The sequence below is a fragment of the Schistocerca cancellata genome, chromosome 2, assembly GCF_023864275.1.
Source record: "Schistocerca cancellata isolate TAMUIC-IGC-003103 chromosome 2, iqSchCanc2.1, whole genome shotgun sequence".
Classification (NCBI taxonomy): domain Eukaryota; kingdom Metazoa; phylum Arthropoda; class Insecta; order Orthoptera; family Acrididae; genus Schistocerca; species Schistocerca cancellata.
Window position 1 is genome coordinate 1,064,509,065 of NC_064627.1, and position 24,785 is coordinate 1,064,533,849.

Below are 24,785 nucleotides of genomic sequence, written 5' to 3' on the forward strand. Positions count from 1 at the left end.
TGTCTACATTGCTTATTTTCACTCACTTAAGACGTATGGTATTATGTTCTGTGGTAACTATTCCCATTCTCAAAGGATATTTTTGTTTCAGAAACGGGCGATTCGGACAATAAGTGATGCAAGTTTGGGTATTCTGACATTGGTCTGTCAATTTATATATTCTTTAGTGTCGTTACATGTTAACAGTATCAGCTTATTCCTAAGAATCAGCAACTTTCACTCAGTTAATACTAGGCAGAAATCGAATCTGCATTTGGATCGCACTTTCTTGACTCCTGTGCAGAAAGGTGTGTTGTATCCATTTTCAATAAACTGCCACAAGGATACAAAGATCTTATTATTAATCCAAGCGCTTTCAAATAGAAACTGAAGAGTTTTCTTCCGGGTCACTCATTCTATTCTGTCAAGGAAATCCTTGAAAAATTAAGCTGATTCCTGTGTTATATTGTTGACGGCGTTTACATAAACTTACGGCTTGTCTTTTTTTCATAAACACTTTATTTTATCTGTTATTACTTTTATGTTGTAATTTCATGTACTGGCACGTTCCATGACCTTGGAAATTTGTTCCTCAACTAGGGCCTACGGAACTAGATGTGTAAAATAAAATAAAAATAAATAGCTGATAGGAACGCGGTTCAAGTATCTTTTCTCTCATCTTGATTGTCTTCTCAAAATCTTCATCCTTCATCAATATCTTTATTTGAGGACCAACAAAAATTCCAGTTTTCAATTTGTCTTGTGCGACGCAGGGAAATTTCTTGGGAAGGTATTTGAAGCCGGGTCCATCCTGTGGTAGAGCCTTTACAAGCTGCTTCATCAATTCCAGTTTTATATGTAGTGGTGGCGGAAGCAAGACTTTTTCTTTTAGTTCTATAAGCAGCTCGTGCAGGATATTTTTAGTGCCAGGCACAAAATTTCACTGCTCTGTCCAGACTCTCACGCTCCAGTGTCTTTGCCTTGGCCGACACTCCCTTTCTCACAGAAAGCAAGACATTTTTGTGAACCTAGCTTTTGTCCTGACAGTATTCCGATATGAGATTTTCACTCGGCAGCGGAGTACGCGCTGATATGAAACTCCCTGGCAGATTAAAACTGTGTGCCAAACCCAGACTCGAACTCGGGACCTTTGCCCATCCCGGTCACAAAGTTTCTTTTCAGGTAAGCATGGTAAGCTTTTTTCACAAAGTGTGTAATAACCAGACTCTGCTTACGCATTTGGTAATTTCCACAAACGTAACAGAAAACATTTGGGTTGTTCACACACTTTCTTATTTACATTGCCGTAACTACGAAGAAAAGGCGAACTGGTTTATTAATATTGTCTTAAATATACAGAATAATCACAACACAGTGCTGTCTGTGAGATAAACACCACTTTCAAGGTCACACAATAACAACTAGCACGTAACAACCTAAAGGTGTACACGACTGTATTGAGAAATTTCCCTCCAACAATACGTATAATCGACTGACACAACAATATATCTTTGAAGTCAAATTGTAGCAAAACTGTAAGTGATACTAAAAACGCGAAAACAAATTTGTAATGAACATAAAAAGTTGAGGTAGTGTCACATACTGCTTTTCAGCCATCTAATACCATGGAGATTAGTGTTAAAAATGGTTCAAATGGCTCTGAGCACTATGGGACTTAACATCTATGGTCATCAGTCCCCTAGAACTTAGAACTACTCAAACCTAACTAACCTAAGGACAGCACACAACACCCAGCCATCACGAGGCAGAGAAAGAGATTAGTGTAATCAATAACAGAAATACTAGAGCTACAGCCCTGTTTAAATTATAATCCAATTTAAATTGGCATCTTCCTGCAATATGAAACAAAGTGACCATACAATAATGCGAAAAATTAGTAAGTGCGTAATAATGTCCACTATCACAGCTGACATAAAACTGGGACTTCAGATTGGTTAAAACAAAGGTGTGAGGCTGGAGAAACTAGTGTAATCAGTTTTTTAATACCAAAAGACCAGAAGTTCTCTCGAATATGACAGCGCTATAGGGAAGAAAACCTCACCTCATGATTCTTGTCAGCTACGACGTTTTTGTCTTTGGAAGTTGCATCTGGAAATGCTGTTGAAATGTCACAGGTTGCTCGAAATTCCTTCGATAGAGATGCCTTAGAGAACGTATCGAGAGTATGACAGGTTGCGCTGCATAACAACGTGGTCAAGGTTGACCTCTATGTTCATAGACGCGAAATATAAATTATAACGTCCGACTTCTAGCCTGCCGCCAGAGCACCGGCGTAGCGAAGGGTTTGAAGTGGTTTACTATAGTCTAACATCCGCCGTGCTGATTGTAATGGGGCATCTTCCTCTAGCACTACTGTTCCTCAAAAATAGTCTTCGAAACCAGTATTATTTTTCGAATTTTGGACAGGTCAATATTATCTCAGCCGCTTCCCTGAAAACTTTCATATAATTATATACACAGTATAAGCTAGAATTTATGAAAAGGAATTACTTTATTTATGTTACAATCGATAAGTACGGTACTAGCTCTGAATGTACAGTTAATTTTTTTTAGAAATATTTGAAATTACGAATTATTTGGCACAAAATTTCTATTATTAACTACACAATCTAGTACTGTTTCTTATGTTTATTTCTGGATTCATTTATGAAATAATAATCGAAATTAGTAGAAATTCATTTGTCAAGAAAATCTGTAAACCCTTTGAAATACGGTTATTACCGCAAAGTAGTAGTAAGGACGCCTCTGATGTGATCGGACGTATTTCTGTATTTTGGGCAGACAATGTAATTTCGGCTCTGTTAATGTGAAAATTCAAAAGACTATATGATATACAAAAATGTGAAAAATATATTAACGTAACACAAAAAATTCTGCAACAACAATCTTCGAATTATATTTGTTTAGATCACTTCAACTATGAGGACCTAAAATGCGAGAATTTCAGCTTCGAGAATCTGACCCCTAGACAAGAGAATCTGGAGCTAAGTAAACTAGAAAGTTTATTGTAATCTCAAATTTTTCGTAAAAGACTTGGTTTATTGTGGACAATAACTGTATCTAGGAAGGTGGATGGAGATTACAAGATGCACATAACAAGCTTGCGGATATGGATATAGAGAAACGGATAGTGAGTATGTTTCTTACCGGAGCTGACCTCCACTCGTGGGAGCTGTACCGGTATTGTCGACTCCGACTGTGTTGTCACTTCTGCGGTACAAAGAATTATACGCAACTTTCCGAGCAGGAAATTTTGGACACGAAAACTTCGAATGTTTCAAGAAAAAAAACGTAACTCTACCACTAATTAATTGATTTTTCAGACGCTTAACGACACTATAAAGATTTTATCACAAGTGAAGTTGAGATATTTTGACGTAGTTTCAGTAGGAGACAGAGACTTTTAGCTGCTCTGCATCGCCGCAGGGAGCAGAGCGCTGTGGTGGCTCTCTCCAAGCAGTACTTGGCGCGACGACGTCGTAACTTCGTGCCTCAAACATCAGATGCCAAATAATTTGTCACACTACAGTCAGCTTGAAGGTAATAGCTGCTGCTACTTACCGACCCAGCACTCCTTATTTACTTGGCAGGGAAAAATTAATCCTTAATTGATGTCAGGGTGACAGGTGACAAAGGGCCACGGACCTCGCCGCAAGACCAGGATACATCGCGGCGAGAAAAAGTGCGTTGCTTTCATGATGGTAGATGGGTAGAAGTCGCTAATGATCATGGTTATGAGTCCGCCAGAATCCGTAGTAGTCAAATTGGGCTCGAAGTGTAAGTGTCCAATAGCAACATTAAGGAATGTGGAACTAAGAAGCCAGATTTTACTGAACACAGTCATTTGTGCTAACTGGGTCAAGAGTGGTACCGGTCGGGATGTGAATTGCTGGCAGCTGACGCTTGAAGATGTGACAGTATTAAAATTGTCTACAAGTGTGGCATTCACATTCCTGGCGAAATACACAGGTAAGAAACGATTAAATAATTAGGAGGACTCCTCTGAACCGGCTGTACGCGCTGTTGACGTTACGACACGTTATTACTGGCAGTTGATAGAACACCTACATACGACACGTGATCAAAAAGCAACGGGGAATTTTTTAATTTCGCGAACTTTATACATCCGATTTTCAATTTTTTATCTTGCTGGTACACATGTTTCTAATGTATGTTTGTATTTTCAGCTGCTTAGAATGTTTAGTTTATTGTTAACATCGAAAACGTTGTTCGTGTTTCGAGTGGTAGGAGAATTTTTACTTTCGAAAAAGATGGATCGAAGAATTCGCATTAAATTATAACTGGAAACTAAAATAAAGTGCAGCACCACATACGAAATGTTGACCGCGGCTTTTGGCAAATTTACTGTGAATAAGACCATAGTTTGCGAGTGGTATAAACATTTCAAAGTGGGTTAAGAAGACACTGAAGACGACGACCGCCCTGGACGCACGAGTATACCAGTTACTAGTGACAATGTGGGACAAGTAAAGAAAGTGGTTCTGTAAAATCAACGGATCATCGTCAGAGTGGTTGCTAATGATGCCGGTATATCCCTAGGCTCATGCCAAGTAATTTTTTCTAATGTTACGGGTATGAAACGTGTAGCAGCATAATTTGTTCCGCAATTGTTGAATTTCGACAGCAAACGACGTCGCGTAGACATCCCTCACGAATTGTTGAATGGAGTCGACAATGATCCAGAACTTCGGCAGAAGGTTAGGACAGGTGACGAGATACGGGTGGTAGGGTCTGGCGTCGAAACCAAGGCCCAGTCGTCCCAATGAAATCTGCCTGAAGAGCCAAGAGAGAAAAAAATTCGACAAGTTCGTTCACACGTGATGGTTTTTCTCAGTGTTTTCTTCTATTACAATGGGATAGTGTATCATGAGTTCCTGTCTTATCGTCGTAAGGTCAATAGGGAATACTACCTGGAAGATACGTGTCGTTTGCGTAAAGCGACCTGAAGAAAACGAGCAGAACTGTGACAAAACCCCTCATGAAAATACCACTACGATAATGCTCCTGCTCACACCTCACAATTGTTCGTGATTTTTTTGGCAAAAAAAAACCGTTATATTGTCTCAGTCGCCGTATTCGCCGGGCGTGGTCCCCTGCCACTTCTTTTTATTCCAGAGCTGAGAGAAATGTGGAAGGACGTCGTTTTGCCATCATTGATGAGATAAAAACAGGATCGCTGAAGGAAAGCCGTAACGAAAAGTGATTTCCAGAAGTTCTTCCAAGATTGGAAAAAGCGCTGGCACAAGTATATTATGTATGTGGGGAATTGCTTTAAAGGGGACAGAGTTGATGCTGTTGAATAAGATAAGATTCTTTAAGAAAGACGAAAATTCCCGTTACTTTTTAATCACACCTGGTATATCAGCAGCGGTAGCTGGAGTTATTGCATTGTTTCGATTTTAACTGTGATGCAGAGTCGCAAATTATTGCGCAGGGGTCAAGTGTCATACGTAAAATCACAGGCGTTACAGAACAAAACGGTGACAAAACGGTCTGTTTACAAGTCTTCCTAATAAGATCTTGGAATGTCAAGTACACCGGAGCGCCACTGTATCTTTTCGTTTTAAGTGTACGAAAAGGGAATGGCACCTGGGTCTCCTTACTGACAATTTCGAGAATATCAATAATAAAAGAACAAGTTAACGCGCAGCAAGTTTGCCTAAACTCTGTCCGATATGCGCGGTGTATAATTAATCACTTCTGCCGCAGCTATGATCCGTGCAGCCAACTTTTCCTCCGAGTGGACTGGGGTCTCCTAAACAAGACTCTTTGTGTGTCCCCACAAGACAAAAATCCAAAGGGTTAAACCTGTGAATCTTGATGGCCAAGAATGTGGTCCACCTCGACCGATCTACCTGTTCCCGTAGACTAAGTTCAGATGGTTTCGCACGCGAACTACAAAATGTACTGGCCCGCCATGATGCTGGAAACACAACTCGTGCCGAATGTCCAGTAGCACATCTTCCAAAATCTTGTTGCAGGAATATCAAGTATGTGGCAACAGGAAAGATGTACGGCCCAATCACACGACCATCGCATATACCTGCCCCGAAACTGATGCCGAAGAGGTACTGAAATCTTACTGTACACGTGCCTTTGGGGTTTTCTTGCGCCCAAATGTGGCTATTTCGAGCGTTCGCAACGCCTTTCTTGTCCAAATGCGATTCGTCAGTGAACAAAATGCACCTTGGAAACTGAGGAAAATCCACGCAATGTCGTAAAACCCGAGTACAAAACTGGCAGGCGGCAAAAATCCTCCGGCAGCGTGCCGTGCACCTTCTGAGGGTGAAACGGCTGGAGTTTCCGTTCATGCAGAACACGCCAGGCAGACGGTGAGACACGTGAGAGTCACGTGCATTGGCTCGAGTACTCGTCGATGGGTTCTCTTCCGCTTGATGAAGCACTTCCAGTACGACAGTGGGCCGCCTTCTTGGAGCACCACCGTTCGCTCTGTCGCTTGTGAATTTACCAGTTTCCTGCAGCCATTATTCTACTCTGGCAAACAAGGGGTAAGAGGGAGTCACACCACTTGGGAAGTACTAGTGGCACAGACGATGATCTTCTCTTCCATTACGGCAAGATTCACCGTAAAATAACAACATATCAGGGACACTATGGATGAGTACTCAGGCATCCCGTTACTGCAGTTCTCGTCACGGTAATGTCAACTGACGCATCACCAGGAAGCATCAAAACGAGGCATATGGAAACAAAGGACATCACATCCCTGTACCTTTCATGAATGTGGGTAGCCTATCATAACAGGCCTACTGCGTAAGAAACATCCAGCGTGCGACTGAGCAGCTCTTGTTTTCCTTGTAACATCGTTTTCGGACATGGGTTCCTTTGTAACACTTGATTTACTAAGACCCCTCTATAGCTTCTAGATGTGTGTAACATTAATTGTGAAACACCCTGTATAAGGCGCGATCAAAAAGGTTTCCGTCTGGCAGCGTTACTGCAGCGTATACGCAGTCCAGCGCGGATCGGATGCGGGTAGACAAGCACCGACAGGTAGGCAAGCGGTTAGTACGGCGCTCGAAAGGAGGCGTTTTGATCGCCCCTTATATAAAACAGCCATTTTTACCAGTTGATGTGTGTTTATTTGAAAATTTTTGTTTCACTCATCATTCCTAATTAGTCTTCTTTGCAGTCGCCTGGCAGCTTTCCTCCTCCTGTTTAATTGACGATACGTCCAAAAAGGCAGACAGAGGAAGGGGAAGGATGCGCTAAGAAGCACTTCCGGGAAGGGTAGCTAGCCTTAGAAGCCATGTTTTACAAGTATTATAGTCAGATTTATCTTTCTCTCGTGCTTTTATGTAGGTTTCGAATTTTAGCTGCACGTAGACTATGTTTTCTGAGGCATAGGATAGGTGGATGGGTGAATGTAGTTACTGATACGAAAACGGGTATTGACTGATGTATCACACCACTGTTCGTTAATATATTGTGCGGATTCGTTACCGATCTAGTTCATTTCGTGACTTGGAAGCTAAATCTCGACTTGCTTATAAGCAACCATAAAGATCTTCAGTTTTGTGAGCAGTGCAACCGGACAAGGAAAGTACGCGAAATCACATTTCTCTCAATACTCCAGTCTTGTGGTGCAAAGAGGTGCAGTGCTCCTCAGTTACACAAAGGTTACATATTTTTTTGACCTATTTAAACTCTACAACAAAAAGGGACATTTTCCAGGCAAAACGAAGAGCGTACACGTCTATTTGACAGTCATGAACCAACCCTAGGTAGGAATAGGTAACTGCCAACTCGACAAACCTTCTCTCGGCCGCGACAGTCTGTAGATGTCAGAAATGTGTCGTATATTTTCCATCCAAATGCAAAAATAATAAAATAATTGTTATCAGTACATGCCAGCAAGATATTGTCTTGGAAATCTCACATACTTCCTGTAGTAGCAACCGTTGCTAAACCGCTGCTAGATAAGAAATACTAACGTTATTTTCGAATGCTTCCTGTAATCCGCGTCTACCTTATCGAAAGCAGACAACTGGTTCGAGAAATAAAATGTCTATTATCGAAGTAGCTTCGACGAGCGTAATATCTCGCAGGCAAGGTCGTCCTTCTGTCCACGTGACGCGCAGCGGAGAGAAGGAATGAAAAGTGTATCTCTGACAGGGCGGGTACAGCATCCAAGATCTGTAGTTAAATACAGAGTCAAGAATGGAAGGTTCTATGCTAATAAGCAAACGTCACTTACAGTGTCATAGCTCTCGCCAAGAAATGATTCTTCGACTCGTAGGGATCTTTTCTAATTCAGTGACAGGCAGGGACAGAGAGTGAAACAAGCCTTTTCGCCGATTTGTTTTGACGGTATCTTCCGATGCACTAAAATCGTTAAGCTCAGTGCAGGTTATAATGACGTGTGGTGCTTCAGCATGTATCTCGACTCAATGTATTTTAGAGTAATATGATAATTTCATCGCGTCTCCAGTGATCAAAAAATCCTCAATTACAGCCAGCTAAAAACCAAACTGTCACAATTGTATGGAAAAAAAAAGAACAAGAAAAAAAAGGGGTGACAAATCGTGCTTTGATTGTCTGTGGCGCGAAAGCTTATCCTTGCTTAGGCGGTCTGTCATCTATCATACTAATTCAAGCGATAAAACTGTTTCTGCACCTTTGTTTGATTAACTTGTGAAATGTCATCACATGGAGACTTTATATATGAAAATAATTCTGAGTACCGTTTCCAGTACTAGCTGAAATTAGCGGCCTTAGGCATTTGGGCACTCTCTGGCGCATTGCCGAGCATAGCATTACTGGTCAAACTTTACTTCCTGCGATACACCAGAAAGACCCGGACTTCACTGTATTCTGAAAAATACTACGTATCTGCAGGCTGGTAGAGTGATAGCTATACAATTGTGTAAACATAGGTGTGTCATGTGATTACTGCTTACTATCTCAAAATGTACAGAACAAAACAAAATTAAATTGCTTCTGTGTGGTAATACATACAACTAATCTCCTTTTGTAGACAGTTTGCCTTGAGCCATAGTTAGACTAAACTTAAACTACAAGCACTAATTCGAGAGAATTGCAAAAATTTATATTGTTGAAAGTGGTGTGCGATGAACGGTGTCGCCTCTAGCACACGTGCTCCAGTTTTACGTAACAGTCGGTTCTCTCAACAATAGCAGACGGACAGTATTGCTTTTGGTTTCATGTTCAGGTTGCGAAAGTAAAACGTTACCTGACTCTCCATGTGTTGCGCTTGTCAGAGGAGTTGTACAATGTAGTAGCGACACTCGTATTATTTCCATCGACAAGCACTTCCGTAGGAATGTCATCTGCGACGTGCCCGAAGTCCGCGGACGCATACATTCGGATGAGCAAGGTTGGGGGGTGGCGGGTAGGAGACGAGCGTGTGCAGCGCTGCTGGCCAGACGCGGTAGCATGACGAACTCGCAGCAGCCACCTCTCGCTCGGCGACGCTCGGACGCATTCGGCTACCTTCGGGTCGGCTGCCATTACCGCGGCCGAGGCGGTCCGCACACAGCGAGCACGGGAGGGGGGGAAGCCCTTACTGCCGTCAACATCAAAGCGGCGCGCTGATTGGTCGGCCGCGGAGCCTCGTTCTGACGGCGGCGGCGCAGGCTGCAAAGCGGTCGCGGCGCCAAAGAGAGTCTCAGTCAGTCAAGTACTCAGTGGGGATGGCTGCTCGCGCTTCGGCGGCAGGCAGAGCTGTGGCAGCTGGTCGCCTGGCCGAGTGATTCGGAACTCCTTTCTTTCTCTTCCCCCCTACTGCGTGCAGCGCCCGGGGGTAGGGGAAGAAGATCGGTGTCTTTTACCAAAAGTGTGTTTTGAAGATGCCGCATGTGAGTAGTGGGGGCGGCGGCGATGACCTGGGCAGCACGGACGAAGTAAAAGTATTCAAAGATGAGGGAGAAGACGAGAAGAGGTCGTCCGAGAATTTGACGGAAGAGAAAAGTAGCTTGATAGACCTTACAGAATCTGAGGTACGTAGCACCAGCGGAGGTCGTCTCGTGCATCAAAGTCGATGTCTTTTTGTAGAATGTGATGGTAGCTGATCCATTTGTCACGCCGTGCTTTGTGTTGTGATCTGTGCTGGAACGTCGCTGGAAACAGTGCATTGTTGCAGTTTGCGTGTGTAGGCTGTTCACCGACGTGTGCTTCTGCGAAGTGACAGGACAGCGCACGTGTTCATTGCCTGTGATTAGTGCGTGTGAATACACACGAAAATGCCTACAGTTCGTGTGACGTGCGGTGCCGACGGAAGAGTGAACGGCAGAAATAGCTAGTTTACCTGTTTGATTGTCCCGTTCCCATTTCTTTTTCCCCCTGCGCTAAGTAGTATTGCCTTAGAAAACAAAAATCCGACCAAGAGCAGTGTGAGATCCTCATTTTTCTTTCCAGGAAAAGAGCGGCTCCTTACCCGGGCAGAGCTATTCTTCAAGCAAGAATGCGACGCGATCGGACCACAGCCCCGTCTTCGGTAAGTCTTGTTGCGTGTTTATTTGGCTGCAGCAGCGCGTGTGCCGTAGCGTGTCGTGCTAGAAGTGTGGTGTGTACGCCGGTGTGGTGTTTATGCGTGCACGCGCGTGACCGCGGCCGGGGGAGGGGGCGGGGGCGGCGCTGAAGGTCGCCGGCGGAGGCTGACAAAGCCAGCCAGCTAGCGAGGCGGTGAAAGCGCGGCGTGGCCAGCGGCAGCGGACGCGCTGTTGCCCGTCCAGCCGCGGACTCAGCCCGGCTTGGCCTGGACGCCTACTTGGCCGATAACTTTACGAGGCGCCCCGCACTGTAATAACTACCGCACTTATAACGCGCCCGCCCCCCTTCCCTCCGGCCGCCCGTGGGCCATGCTTCCTTTCCCCTCCCCTCCCTGCCCCTACGCGCAGGCCGTACTGGCTCCACCTAGCCGTTCACTTCTATAGCGAAGAGACTCAGTACGCTTCTATCAATTTCTCGGTCGTCAAGACGATGATTTGTAGTGCTATACTGCTTTAGTTGTGCAGCTGCTTGCTTAATAGACTTCAGCTTGCGGACTGACCGTGAATGTAACTTATAGGTTAGGGTATACTAATTAATAGTATTACGCGTCCATTCACAACATTTTTATTTTCTAATTGGTGTTCAACGCGTTCGGAGCTACAACGCCGTTTTCAATGACTGTAAACACACAGTGGGCATTACATCTGCTTTAGTTGTACGGTTGAAAATGCTAAAAATGCCCCTACTTTTTTTATAATAAGAAAGAAAATCGTCAGTATCGACATTTGTAGCGACAATCACGCAGAAACCAACTTGATGTATATGCCTCAAACGTGTAAGATACCAATCGAAGTGACACATCATGCTTTGACTACCTGATGTGAAAACAATTTTATTCAGGATACGTCTTGTGTAATTCGAGCGACAATATTGTCTTTTCCATGTTAGTTTATGCTGATTGTTACGTATGCAGTCGCAGTTTTGCGGATATCTTCGTAGACACGCCGCTGTAACACGTCTTTATTTCGAACATTTTCAGTTAGTTTCGTTTTAAATCGTGAATTACTCTTACAAAACTTGTGATTACGCTTCAGTTTGATTATTAGGTCAGTTTTGTTGCGTCAGGCTCGATTTATTTCTGTTTCTCATATCTTCTCACATTGTAAACAAACACAAATGTTTCCTAATTTCATCAGTAATAAACGATGTTTTTGAACAGCCTGCAATTAACTAAATTCCCTCGACATATGAAAATGGGAATAAATCATCGAAACGAGTTGTGCTACACTTGAAAACACTTAACATATCCGTTCAGTAACTTTATTATTTAATCATTACATTCTTTTCTTCTGCTCACAAAGGTAAACATACATGGCTAACGGTATATTACGGGAATAATCATAGACCATTCTTACTAACAGTTCTTCAGTAACCTATTTCGAATGGCTCAGACGAACCTTTATCTCCGTTGCCACGGAAATTACAGTCTTTGCAGAACGAAAACGTCGCCTTTGTTGTAGATAGCTCGTTTTCCTATTGCAGTCCGACAGTACTCGATCATTTATTTTGGAAGTGCTCGAAAAATTAATTATGCTTTGGAGTAGACTTTTACATATTGCTTCCACTTGGTGTGTTACTTTTTGTGAACTTAATGCCACAGGGCGTATAATTTGCTTACAATGTTATTGGAAAAATTAAACGTTGGTGTGTAACCCTTTATAGAAACAAGCGCTTCTTGTAAAAACAATACTCATTGATCAGACATGCATAAGACGATTTTTCCATCTCCCGCTGTCGGCTTTTGTGGTCAGTTTCGTTCTTTGACTGTACTTTACAAGCGAAATCTACGTCGTGTCGATGGTACAGATTTACACCTCGCAGGTATCTTTTCTATGGCTATACCAGTTTCTTTTTATTCGCGGTTACGATTTTGTGTTGTGCAAATTACGCCTAAGACTATGGCAAGTAAATTCTCAAGAACGTTGCATTAATAACAACAGTGGGATTGGTGTCGTCACTTACCATTGTTGCAGTGCCAGGAGCGACCCACAGATTATGACAGTACAGTGTACACATAAAACCTGTATAGCTTTCATTTAACCTAACCCCTAACAGATATTTCTCTGGGCGTAACTGTCAGATTATTAACATTTCTGCAAGGCTTAAATGACACTGACAACGTTATTAGAGCTTTCATGAAGCTAGGGCTACAGTGTTTACTTTTCTACACAAGCACTTCATTACCGGTTTTTTAAAAAATTAAAACATCGTTCGTATTCTCTTTCACGATGTAACACAATCTTAAGGCAGCCAACTAAATATCTGTAAAGTTGGCGTTACTACAATATTATTTGTAGCAAAGTATGAAGGCCCGATCGCTTTTTTCTTTTTTTTTAACCCGAAAATCATATACAGCAGTGCATTCTTTTCACCAATAAAGATTTGAATGAAGGGACCGAGTCTGAGCTGTTCTTCAGTGTAAGAACTTACTGGCGGCCATCAGCTTAAACACTGGAATTTTTAACGTTGTTGTCTTCAACGTACTACTGAATTTCACCAGTTACACAAAGGCGTTACCTCAAAATCTTTATTGCTGATATTATTTACGCCCTGTTTGTATTTGTTTAAGCAACATTTGAATGTGTTCCAACGGCCCATATAAATACAATTTCGAACAAAGAAATCAGGAGTTGGTAGTTTATTTATTTATTTTTCACGGTCATAACACCCGGAGTTAAAGGTTATTTATTACATGATACGTCGCGTTGCCTCACACGTTGTAACGTACAGAAACGTCACATTCTTTATTTATTCGTCACGGCGAACTAGACGTGGAAGCTAGAGCTACGAAGTTGTAATAGTATGGAGGAGTGCCTGTGTTTCCGGAAGGGTGGTAACCTTAAATAAAAAACAAGCGTGTAAAATTATGATCTGTACCAGAAGTCGCCTATTGTGTAGCCGCGCTGCGTGGAGAGCGCTGGGGATGCGACAGGTATATTTATCGCCGCTGGGTGGTTACCGTCACGTGTCATAAATAATGAATGAGCGTCGTAAAGCTTAGCGTAAATCGGGTTCGCTTTATGATCGGTCAGTCGCAGGAATTACTCCCATAAGAGGACGGGCCTCTTTTTAGTATGTATACCTTTTTCCTCCACATAAGCTTCCACTGTCAACAGTTTACCTTTCCACGCTTTCTATTTTTAAATAGATGTGACAAAATTTGAGAAACGCTGAAAGTGCATCGATCATGTTAAATAACTCGTCAGATTGCATTTCATTGCGAAACATTCGATAAGCAGCACAATATTTTTTTATTTGCCTACGGTTTGTCCCAAATATTAAATAAATGCCAAAACGGACTCAGAATTATTGTGTGCAGGAATGGTATGACTCGTCAAGAGCGTGCGTCATTAGTAATTGTAATGATCGCTGAATATTTGTTACGTAAAAAAAGAGATGCGTGGAGCTGTTTACATTGCATCATGGCTTGAAGAGCTCACGTGTCAGAAATATCAGCGATGATACAAACGCAAACTATTTACGGTTGTTATTTTCTCAGACGATCTTAAAAAGTAACGGTCGACTTATATACTCACAACATTCACTCGTGTAAAATAGTATGTCGTAAAGAATGAGTGCATGTAATTTTGCTTTCTATTATTTGCGCAGTTTTAACAGCGTTGAAAGAAAACTGAGGCTTGTATAGTAAATATTTTGAATATGAGCAGAACTGATTTTATTCCGACGACACGTTCGTTTTCTTTGGATTAACGCCGTTCTCGTTTTTCATCTTTCCTGGACACGAAGTTGCCCTTAAGTGGTAACTGTAAACGCTGGCCAAGATGCTAAATTTTCGGGAATATAAGAAAGATATTATACGATTTGAAAGGTAAGTTGAAATGATCAGATATCAATAGAATTTGGAACTTTATTATTTTTACACGTTGCAAGTTAGTGAACAACCCCACACATCCAATACTGGATTTGTAAAGATGGCTGTAATAGCTTACGTTTGCTTTTTTATGTTATTCGAAATACTACTAAGAAATGTGTCGTTTTAAATTATATCGTAAATCTGGCAGTAGTTAACTTTAGGTATCAAACTCTCCCAGTCTTGTTCAAATGAATCAGAGCGTTGGAAATTAAAATCAGCGAATCGTTTTTAGAACCTGTGTAATTATTTTAAATTCTTCGGAATGAAAGACCAACCACAAACTGGATTTGTGTTTCCAAATAAATAATGTACAGGCGCCTTAGTTCGTAGGGTGCAGACCTAATAGTTTTTGCTGAGAACACAATATTTAGAAGACCATTTGGATTTAGAAACACATGCAGAATTAATAATTCTTTAAAACATTGCTCAGCTTTGGCGTAATGGCGATGCTGTGAAATTAGCTCGTTGAAACTGCTTCCCATTTTATGTTCGGAAAAATTTACGTTTCACTAATAATATTTCTAGCAACTGTGAATATTTCTAGCAACTGTGGTGCCTACTTTTTGTCATCAGTGTAATGTATAGCAGTGAAAGTTTCTCACTTGGAAGCATCAGTGCGATGTACTGCATTCTAAACAGTTTAAAGTGCATTTGCTCAGACTTGTTTATGCGGATTGTTTCATTAATCATGATGTGCTAGTTAGTGTACAGCTCTGTACAATTTGCTTACACTTTCAGATCATTTAAAAATGTTTAACATTTAACAACAACAATATTAAAGCATTTGTTTTTCCGTGCAACTTTTTTGTGTGTACGGCTTACAGAACGCCTGCTGTTTTGTGATTACGTCGTCATATCTTTAGATATCAACCATTTACGGCTATCGTGGATGCAAACGCGATCACACTGATTTCTTTCTTGCCACCAGTTACAGAGTTTGCAGTCGAATTACAATTGTCAATTTAGAAACGTTAGGAAAATTATCGAAACGTAAAGGAAAACTTGAAACATTAATTTTACTGCAAACTCAGAGATGTGAGGTATCCAATTCGCTGAGAAAGTAAATTCTGGATTTTCAGTTTGTTTCATTTTGCCGATAATGGATTGCATGTTGTTCACCAGCATAGAATTGGGATGTGGCACTTCAGACATTTGCAGTTCACTGTCAGTAAACGTTTTTAGACAATTTTACAGAGACATTTTACTGTTTCAAAGGCAATTTCGTGTCAGAATTGAGAACGACAGGGCACTTGTGCTGGAAGTATGTGGATTGCAGCTTTGAAGATGTTACGTTATCGAAAACGATCAAACATTTTTATGTCTTGCACGGGTAGATTATCGCAGCATTCCAGATACTGGTTGAAACGTTAGCATCCGTTTAGGCGGCGGCTTTATGTTTGCATATGTCAGACAACTTTAGTGCACCACGCAAGAAAACTGGAAATCCATTTTTGTTCGCCACTTCTTATCTAAATACTTTGCTCAGACTGGTGATGAGCGAGCATTAAGTGATCACGTTTTATAAAAGGCTTAGGACGACACGACGACTGTGGTAACGAAATTCGACTGCAATATCCCACTATGAGCGAGAAACGCGTAATTTATTTGTAGAATAGCCTGCCACAAGTATTTAAGAGACAATATACTGACGTGTGTGAATTTCTAAATTTACGTTAGTTCGCGACATTTGTTTATAAAATGTTATTGAAATGTGAAATTTGCATTGGTAGATCTTTATTTGGAGGTGCACTATTATGCATTTTATTGTAATATATGCTTTCAGGGTGGACGGCTGGGCAACCAGTAACTGTTAGTTTTTCTTGGTAGCCACCATTATTCCAGATTGCCCGCTTTTGTTTACGACGCAAATAACTTCGTGCAGTGTGTGTGTGTGTGTGTGTGTGTGTGTGTGTGGCAATGTTCGAAGGATTTACAAACGCATGATTTCCTACCAATATCTCGCCGAAAACGAGTTTGTCGGAAGCTCTTAGGATTAACATATACCAACGTGCGTACTGGATTCGAGTATAATTAAATATCTATTAAAGAGTGTGAAAACACGGTGTATTTCCCTTTCAAAATATCAGCGTAATGGTATGTCTTCAAGTAACAACCAAATGCCATCTTCAAGGACAGCAGTATGCAATAAAACAGAAACAAACTGGAAAATGACTAGCGATTATAGAGAATGTGTAAAATAACGGTTATGTTCAACTCAGTTACCCACAATGACGACATATAGCGGGGGAAGAGCCCTTCCATGTAACTTGTTTGAGAATATAACATACAGTTGGTACAGTGGTCCTTCTGTTAGACCGTGCTTTATATCACTAACTTTTTCGGAAAGTAAATCGTTGATTTTCTATTGCCATGATAAGAGAGTATGTGAGTGAATAAACAATTGTTTAGATTCTTATATCGTGCTATAGAAAACAGTAAAGCATTACGAGGGGAAAATTGCTATGGGAAATATTAGAGACTAGCTTCTTCAGTAGATTTTGCGTGGTTCGGTATACAGCGCAGAGTAGCTGCAAATTAATGTCTTAAGTTCAGATTTTAGAGGTTTATTTGTGGCGTTCAGAATTAATACGTCCACGCATATCCAGGAAAGCGTTAGTCGTCTTTGTTGACATTCCTGTTGCTAAATGAAAGATAAAGTAGTGCTTTGAAAAACTGTACAGTATTTGGAAAAAAATTAAGACTGAAGTGGAAGATGGGTAAAGTTTTCGTGACAGTGTTAAACCAGTGTGGTGGCATTTATTTGTGGAAACTTTGTTGTCAACTATTGTTTACATTTTCACAACTTAAGTTATTTTCCCAAGCCGTAATGGCCAGATGATTGCTACCAGAGATTTTGCAAATTGTGTTATTTCTGCATGGCGTCAGTTTCGCGCGTGTTAATATAATAAAAGCTTAGCTTCAATACTTCTGAACACCGTAAATCATATTGTAGCGTGTATAACACACATTAATATATGCATCAGCCGAGATTCTTGAGAGGAAATAAAGGTAGCGGTACAGATATGAACGTTTAGCGACAAAGTTGCGTTAGGTAAAGAAAATGAATAAAAATGGTGCAAATACAATAAATTTTTATTTCAGGATGCAATTAAATGTATAAAAAGATTAGATATTTTCTCTTTCATGTAGGACATTTTAGAATAGATGAAAAAGAGAAACTTGGTGGAGATCATAGCTTTAAAAAATAACCAAGCGTTTTCTTTGATGTTAGTCACTCAAGAGCTAAATCATGTCCGCCACGCAACGTTACTACTATCTCGAAATTAGAAGATAGATAAAGTTTAATGCTGTACAAAGTCAAAAATTTCCCCGAAGCTGACAATTGAGATGCGGCGTATGTTAATAGCAGGACATACTATTGTTGTGGAAAACCTCGGGTAACTTCGTTAAATAATTTCTGTGGGACAAATAGTCTCGGTGAGGGACGGTTGTGGCGAAAATGGTATTTTAATGACGCACATAAAAAACTTCCATTTGCATATTCATATTTTTGATGGAACCTTTTCGCCGCTTCCATTGGGGCTTTAATATAATATTGCAACGTTAAGTGGGTCCATATCATTGTTGGGCTCCCTCCTTCCATTTTCCATCACAAACAAAGCTCTTTGCACGTATAAATTTACCTACCCTTCTGTGGGTTTGTTTTGTAAAATAATTATTCACAGTTTATTTACATAGATGTATTTTTAGTTTAGGTGGTATTACTTTTTCGATATGCAACTTAATGTCTTATGATTATTTAGTAAAGAAGATCTCTCGTTTAGTGTTAAAGGAGATATGTAACACTAAAATGAAATGATAATATCTTCACATTTATAGGCTATGACATTCTTCATTGTTAGGAATTCTGATGTAGCTTTGAGATCAACAGACAGCAGTCAACTTTATAAATGCTCCATCTGTTCACAAAAAAACGGTACTCGTCGTTTCGTGAATCGTACGATGAGTACTCACAATAACGCTATTGGATTACTGGAGATTAAAACTGGCTTTAACTTTGCCTTGCGTCCTCCTCCCCATTCGACTTGGAAAGTACATCGATCAATGATTACATGAGCTATTTTTAAACCTTTTGTGTATTACTAGATTCGTGTTTAGTTGACTGTACCGTATGTTTGTGAAATTATTGTGTACATTTCTAAAATTATGATTATGTGCCTTTTTTATAACTACATAGGCCTACTGCTGTTTACCAAGTTGCTCTGCCTTGTGCCGTGTTATATTTCTCTTTGAGCTACGTTATTCTGCTCCTTGATGAGAGGTCATGATTAACTAGTTCGAACTAAAGCACCATCATTGTTGTCTGTATTTCATCTACCTGTAGCTACGCTTTGTTAAATAGATTCTACTTAGTGCATTCTCGTATTTTTGCCTTCAGTCGAGACAGTTCAGATTTTATTACGATTGCGTCCGTTTCTCCTGTATCCTTAGTGATGACCTTGTCTTCTACATAGGATAGTTCATTCTATCGCTCCACTTTTTCTCCCCTTATGTGTGAAATAAATGTTTGAAAGTCATTAGAACTACTAGCTTTAACAGTTTATTTTCTGAGAGCAAACTGCAGTAATTAAAAATTTTTCATCCTCTAGTTCCCCGTAAAAATAAAATAATAATAAAAAACACTGCATTCCAGGGAATGTTGACGCTCTTTCTAATGCCTCATTTTCCTGAAGAACCTAATGGTCTTCGGTGTCAAACTTTCAAGCATTGTCATCCTAATTTCCACATATATTACAGCTTGCAGTTTAATCGAATGAAAAGTAGAGCGCCATAGTACGGCTGTTGCAGACTTTATCAACTGTTCCCAGTTGTATAGGTTGAGAGAGAGAACAAATCTTGCAGGAATCTGATGTCACAGTTTCTCCAGAATATTATTATTTTACAACTACTGAATCAGTCTCGTTGGTGGTTCCCATACATAAGCTATGGTGTGCCTTCAACATAATATAAGGTACTGTAGCAATGCTCATTCATTGGTATTTTCAAAAGCTTTCATATTGATGATTGGATAGAAAGCTCTGACTTCAGTAAAGCTGTAACCCTTTCGCTATTTTTACTTAACCCTTGTTCATAGTGTAATGTAGTCCGACATTGCTTGAAATGTATTAACAGTGATGAATCTATGTTGTCATGAAATAATACAGTGCATGGAGAATGGTTCACGTTAAGCGTCTTTCTGGTTTCATAAATTAAACACTAGCAACACGGATCTCAAAGAACCGTACCGAATTTATGTCATCGAAACGCACCATCTGCCCGCCATGTTTGTGCCCAACTCCAAAAGCCCGTGTAACTTTTGCCCCTACGCGGCTCGTTTTGAAGCACCATGATACCTAAGAATACTATAGAAAGCGCCATGTAGGTTAACGCCTGCAATTATAGGTACATGAGTGGCAATGAATCATGACAGTAGATGTGAGATTGTTTTGAATCAGATCTCTCAGCAAATCTTTCCTCTGCAAGTCCCTTCACATCCGCATAACTAGCCCTCCTAGTGCTATATCAGCTTGCTTTAAGCCTTCATCTCGCGCTACAATTTTTTATCTCCCCATTTTCTTCCATTACTACGTTAAGTATTCCTTGATGCCTCATATTGTGGCCAAACAACCCACTCAATCTTCAATTTTATTAGTTGCTAGACCTACCCATCCGACCTTAAGCAATTTTCTGTAAAAGTAAGTTAAAAAGCTTCTGTTTCTTACTTGTCTGCACTGTTCATTGCCCACTTTTCACGTCCATTAACAAAACCATTTTTCGCACAAGCATTTTTTGCTGTTGCCAAAGTATATTTTGTATCTTATGTACTTGTGTCCTCGCCAGTTATTTCCTTTCCGAAATAACAAAACTTGTATTCTACTTAGGTGTCTCATTCCACGATTTAATTAGAGTGCAATCATTATTCTTGTCTTATTTTTGTCGATGTTCATCTTTGACATCGTTTCAAAACATTATCCATCCCATTCAACAGAATTTCAGAGTCCTATGTCATCAGTAAACCTCAAAGTTTTTAAACAGACAAGGCACACATTGCTTCAAGAAATCAGTGACCGTCTTGTAAAATTTTGTTACCGTATAATTCAAGCACAAGGCTAACAACTGTACGTAACTTCAGATTCAAATCTATAATTTAAAAGGATCTTAAAGTTTTTATTTCCTCACAGTGAATTTTAATTCCTTTTCCATATTTCTCCTTGGTTTCCTTTCCTGCTTGCAAATATAAATTCACGCAGAGCTTCATTTCCCCTTCACATAATTATATGTAGCACAGTTTCGGTGAGAGGTGTCTGTATCTTTCTTTTAGTTATTACTGACTGATTGCAATAGTTGGATTCGTCATGCCACCCTCCATTCCCCTTGCCCTTAATTTGGGAGGGACCCCGCCATCTACAGAAAGTGATAAAACGCACACTTTATATTTCGGCATTAATAAAAATCTTGATAGAAGCTTTGAAATGTGCACTACGATGAATTTTGGGTTCTACACTTTTTATTAGGCGAGCCGATGAAATGTCTAGAATTATCTATTGGACACTTGTTTGTCGAATATATCTACACAGTGAGCAAAAAAATGGTTCAAATGGCTCTGAGCATTATGGGACTTAACATCTATGGTCATCAGTCCCCTAGAACTTAGAACTACTTAAACCTAACTAACCTAAGGACATCACACAACACCCAGCCATCACGAGGCAGAGAAAATCCCTGACTCCGCCGGGAATCGAACCCGGGCGCGGGAAGCGAGAACGCTACCGCACGACCACGAGATGCGGGCACACAGTGAGCATATTAGTACTTTACATGCTAACAGCTATGTGGTAATTGCTTTTAACTAGTGTGTATTCATATCCCGATGCTTGAAGATGGAGTGATGTGGCTTTGAAATCGATATGTTTACTAGAAAACAATAAAGGCAACTGAATCGGTAAAGCAAAATAGTTAAAAGGAAGGGGATAAAAAGTATGTATATTTTAGCCCGTGTAGACACTAGCTGTTACGGAGCGCTGTAGGTCTCGAGAGTGTTGCCGTGGAAGACAGGGATGGCTGCGCGGTGCGTGCCGACGTTTTACAGTGACGATAACTCGTACGAGCGGACTGCGGCCGCGCGCTGTTGTGACAGGACAGCGATGCGATTGTTTTGCTGCGGCCTGCCTGCCAGCAGACGCTCGCCCGCTACCCCGCTGTCCACTGGGGCCATCCGCCGTCGTCCGTTTCGAAATCAGTGGGTCGCGAGCTTTGCTTTCAGAAGCGCTACTAATGTAATAGGCCTAAGCTTTTATTCTGGATCTACAGTCAGTTTGTTTTCTGTATGTGGGTGTTTGCTGAGAGAGAAGTGGGGGCGGGGGGGGGGGGGTTCAGGGAGGCATGAGTGGGGCGGTTTTGGAATCCATGTACCAGCTTGAGCGCTCTAGCTAATTAGGATATCGGACTAAATCGTATTTGTCGTTTGTTGTAGGCAACCGTACAGTTCCCGTACTTTCTTCTGGGTGCTCTTTAATTTTACTGTTCATTAGCGCTGTATCACGGATCGTATTTTGTGGTGTCAGTGTTGTTCTACTCATGTTCGTTGTAGCCGTAGTTGTGCGCTGTAGAGATGGGCAAACTTGTTCATCCTTGGGAACTAGTTCACTGGTGATCGCTCTTTTTTGGGAACCGTTCATTTGTACTCGTTCACCTGTGCTTGGTATGTGGTTCTTATGAAAAACTGAAAATTAGTAGCGTAGGTGACTGAAGATGGAAGGCGCCAAGAGGGGGCACTTGCCTCTCCCCTGGAGTACAGAGTTTTTATTCATAACAGAATTCTCACACACTTGTAATTTTCGTGATACTGCAAAACTTCTCGTGTAGTCAACTCTAGTGTTATGTAGCTGATCGCAGTGAAATAGTATAAGGTGGCGCATGAAAAACCGGCCCCAAGTACAGACAGCTCGCCAATTACGCACGATTTGTTGACCGCTACGAGCAGAATAGATAAAATGTAATAATTAGGCAGTGAAGAAATAACAAATAAGCAAATGCAAACAACTTCGAAACAATAGATGACGATTGGTGGGCGACAATGAGCAGTCTAGTACTCGGGGCCGTTTTTTTGTGCGCCACCCTGTACCACTGAAATAATATTGTAGAAGTTATTGCATTCTCTTTACAAAATGTGACACCAGTGATGACTGGGTGTTGTGTGATGTCCTTAGGTTAGTTAGGTTTAAGTAGTTATAAGTTCTAGGGGACTGATGACCATAGATGTTAAGTCCCATAGTGCTCAGAGCCATTTTAACCATTTTTTGTGACACCAGACACTCGATTATGGAGCGCGGGCTTCATACGGTTGTTAAGTAAGTTTGCCTTCCATAACAGTGAACATGCTCTTTTACCTTGGATCAAAAAAAGACGGAAAATGGCCACTCGTGTGTGCCGCGCCGATTTCCTTTGCATGTGTAATAACAAAACAAATCTTGCCTTGTTACAAGTATTTCTTCTGCAGTTTATCGAAATAGTGAAGTAAGCTGTGTATGCCTTTTTGTTACCTGAGAAGATATAAGCATTACATACCACGTAATTTGCGTAATTATAAAATACATTTTAATTAACGGTCATGGACGCTGAATAGAATACGAAAAGAACCAGAAGTTCAGAGTTCAAAAAAGGTTTGAAACAGATCTAGAATGGGCGTGCGCAGCGAACAAACGAACAACAACTTGATACTGAACTAAACTGCTTAACTATGAGCTTTCAGCAGTGGAACTGCGACGAGTGGCCACGCGAAGGTGGAAGAGTCCGACCGAGCGAGACCGAGACGGACGGGACGGGACGGGACGGGACCGAGGCTGGAACGAGACGTGTCTTTGCAGGAACGAGACCGACCGTTTCCGTTACCGGGAACTATAAGTAGAACGCTCGACCGAAGTCAACTATGAAAGACCGTTCGTTAGAATTCTTTCCTCGGTCGTTCCGTTCATTTTGATGAAACGTTCCTTCGGACCCGTTAGTTCGCGAACGACCCAACTCCAGTGCGCTGCAGCTGTTGTATAACCAAAGGCGTAAGTCTATAACCAGTCATTATGTTTTTATCCTCTAAGTGTTTATTTACTCATCTTCGTGCTTTAAAGTCTGAATAAGCTTATCGGATCATCTCATTTGTAGGAGGTCACAACATATATAATCTTCAGATATCATGAAAGCTACAGTACTGGTGAAGATAAATATGTTAATAATCAGTCAAATGCGGCGTGTTCCCTAAACAGCAGTGGTGAATAAGGTACAAATAATCTTGGTCCCAGGGGAGGAGTAAAGGAAGATGTGCCTCACTCTATATGGTCTATAGTAAAATTTCCACCATTTGTGCAAGAGATGTGACGGTAGCTTAAAGTTCAGAGTTAAGGATTGCATGTACAGTAACACAAGTCTTTTACTGGGCCACAGCGTGTTTCCAAGCATGTGGCTTTAGATTAGGTGCACTTTAAGTTACATATTTGATAGCTGATGGAATGGGAATATTTGACATCGAACATAAGTTTTTGTCACTAGTGAGCATAATAACAGCACATCATATTTCATGATTAAATATTACAAATTTACATCTTACTCACTGTGCTATATAGTACAAACCGTTACTATTCTGTTTTATGTATGCTGGAATGAGGCGAATTTGTGTTTTAGGTGACTGATACCACAGTAGGCGGACATTATTGTGTTGCTGTATGTTGTATGGTAATGTACACCAAGTGACAACTCGATTGACGGAATAGTTTTTGTTTTGAAAATAGTTGTGGCGTGTTTGTTTCATTCAGGTGGGTAAAATAGTCTACCGTGCTGCTACAAAATTCGTTACTTCAAACAGTTTATCGACAAAAGAAGTACCAACCAAGTTGCTGAAAACAAAAGAGGTTTACTTAATCATTTTTAATATTTAAGGAGTAGCGGTGGAATCCAACAAATGAAAATATCTGTAATGCTCAATAAGGAACTGAACACTGACGGCTAAATATGTTTGGAATTACTGACGCCATTGGTATACAAGAAAACTGGAGTAAAGTACATTTTACGCTTAGCATTAACTCAGAATCTTGAAAAAGCAATCACATTTTCATGCATTGTTTGTCGTTTTCAAAAGAATGTAACAGATAGCATTTTTTTTTTCTATGCAAGAGACGTGGGACCAACCTAATTACAGAAAGGAAGCAGAAATAAAAGCAGCAAGTGGACGTGGATGACCCTGCACCTAGCCAGCGTTTTATGGGATGCTAAAGGATTTTTCGTATGTTTTACTCTTTGCAAGGTACTCGTAGCAAAGTGGTTAACGCGCTCCGAACTGCATTATGCGTGACAAATTAAAGACAGG

The 24,785-nt window shown here is 40.9% G+C and overlaps 1 protein-coding gene across 1 annotated transcript in view; it reads left to right on the forward strand.

The window, feature by feature from the left end:
• The first annotated feature begins 9,620 nt into the window (after positions 1-9,620).
• The window catches only part of LOC126161000 (protein pangolin, isoforms A/H/I/S-like), a 540,346-nt gene continuing 525,181 nt past the window's right edge, over positions 9,621-24,785 (forward strand). The window contains exons 1-2 of the mRNA XM_049916951.1: positions 9,621-10,001; positions 10,420-10,498. Coding sequence (XP_049772908.1) covers positions 9,852-10,001; positions 10,420-10,498 — 229 coding nt within the window. The 5' untranslated portion in view covers positions 9,621-9,851. The remainder of the gene's footprint in view (positions 10,002-10,419; positions 10,499-24,785) is intronic.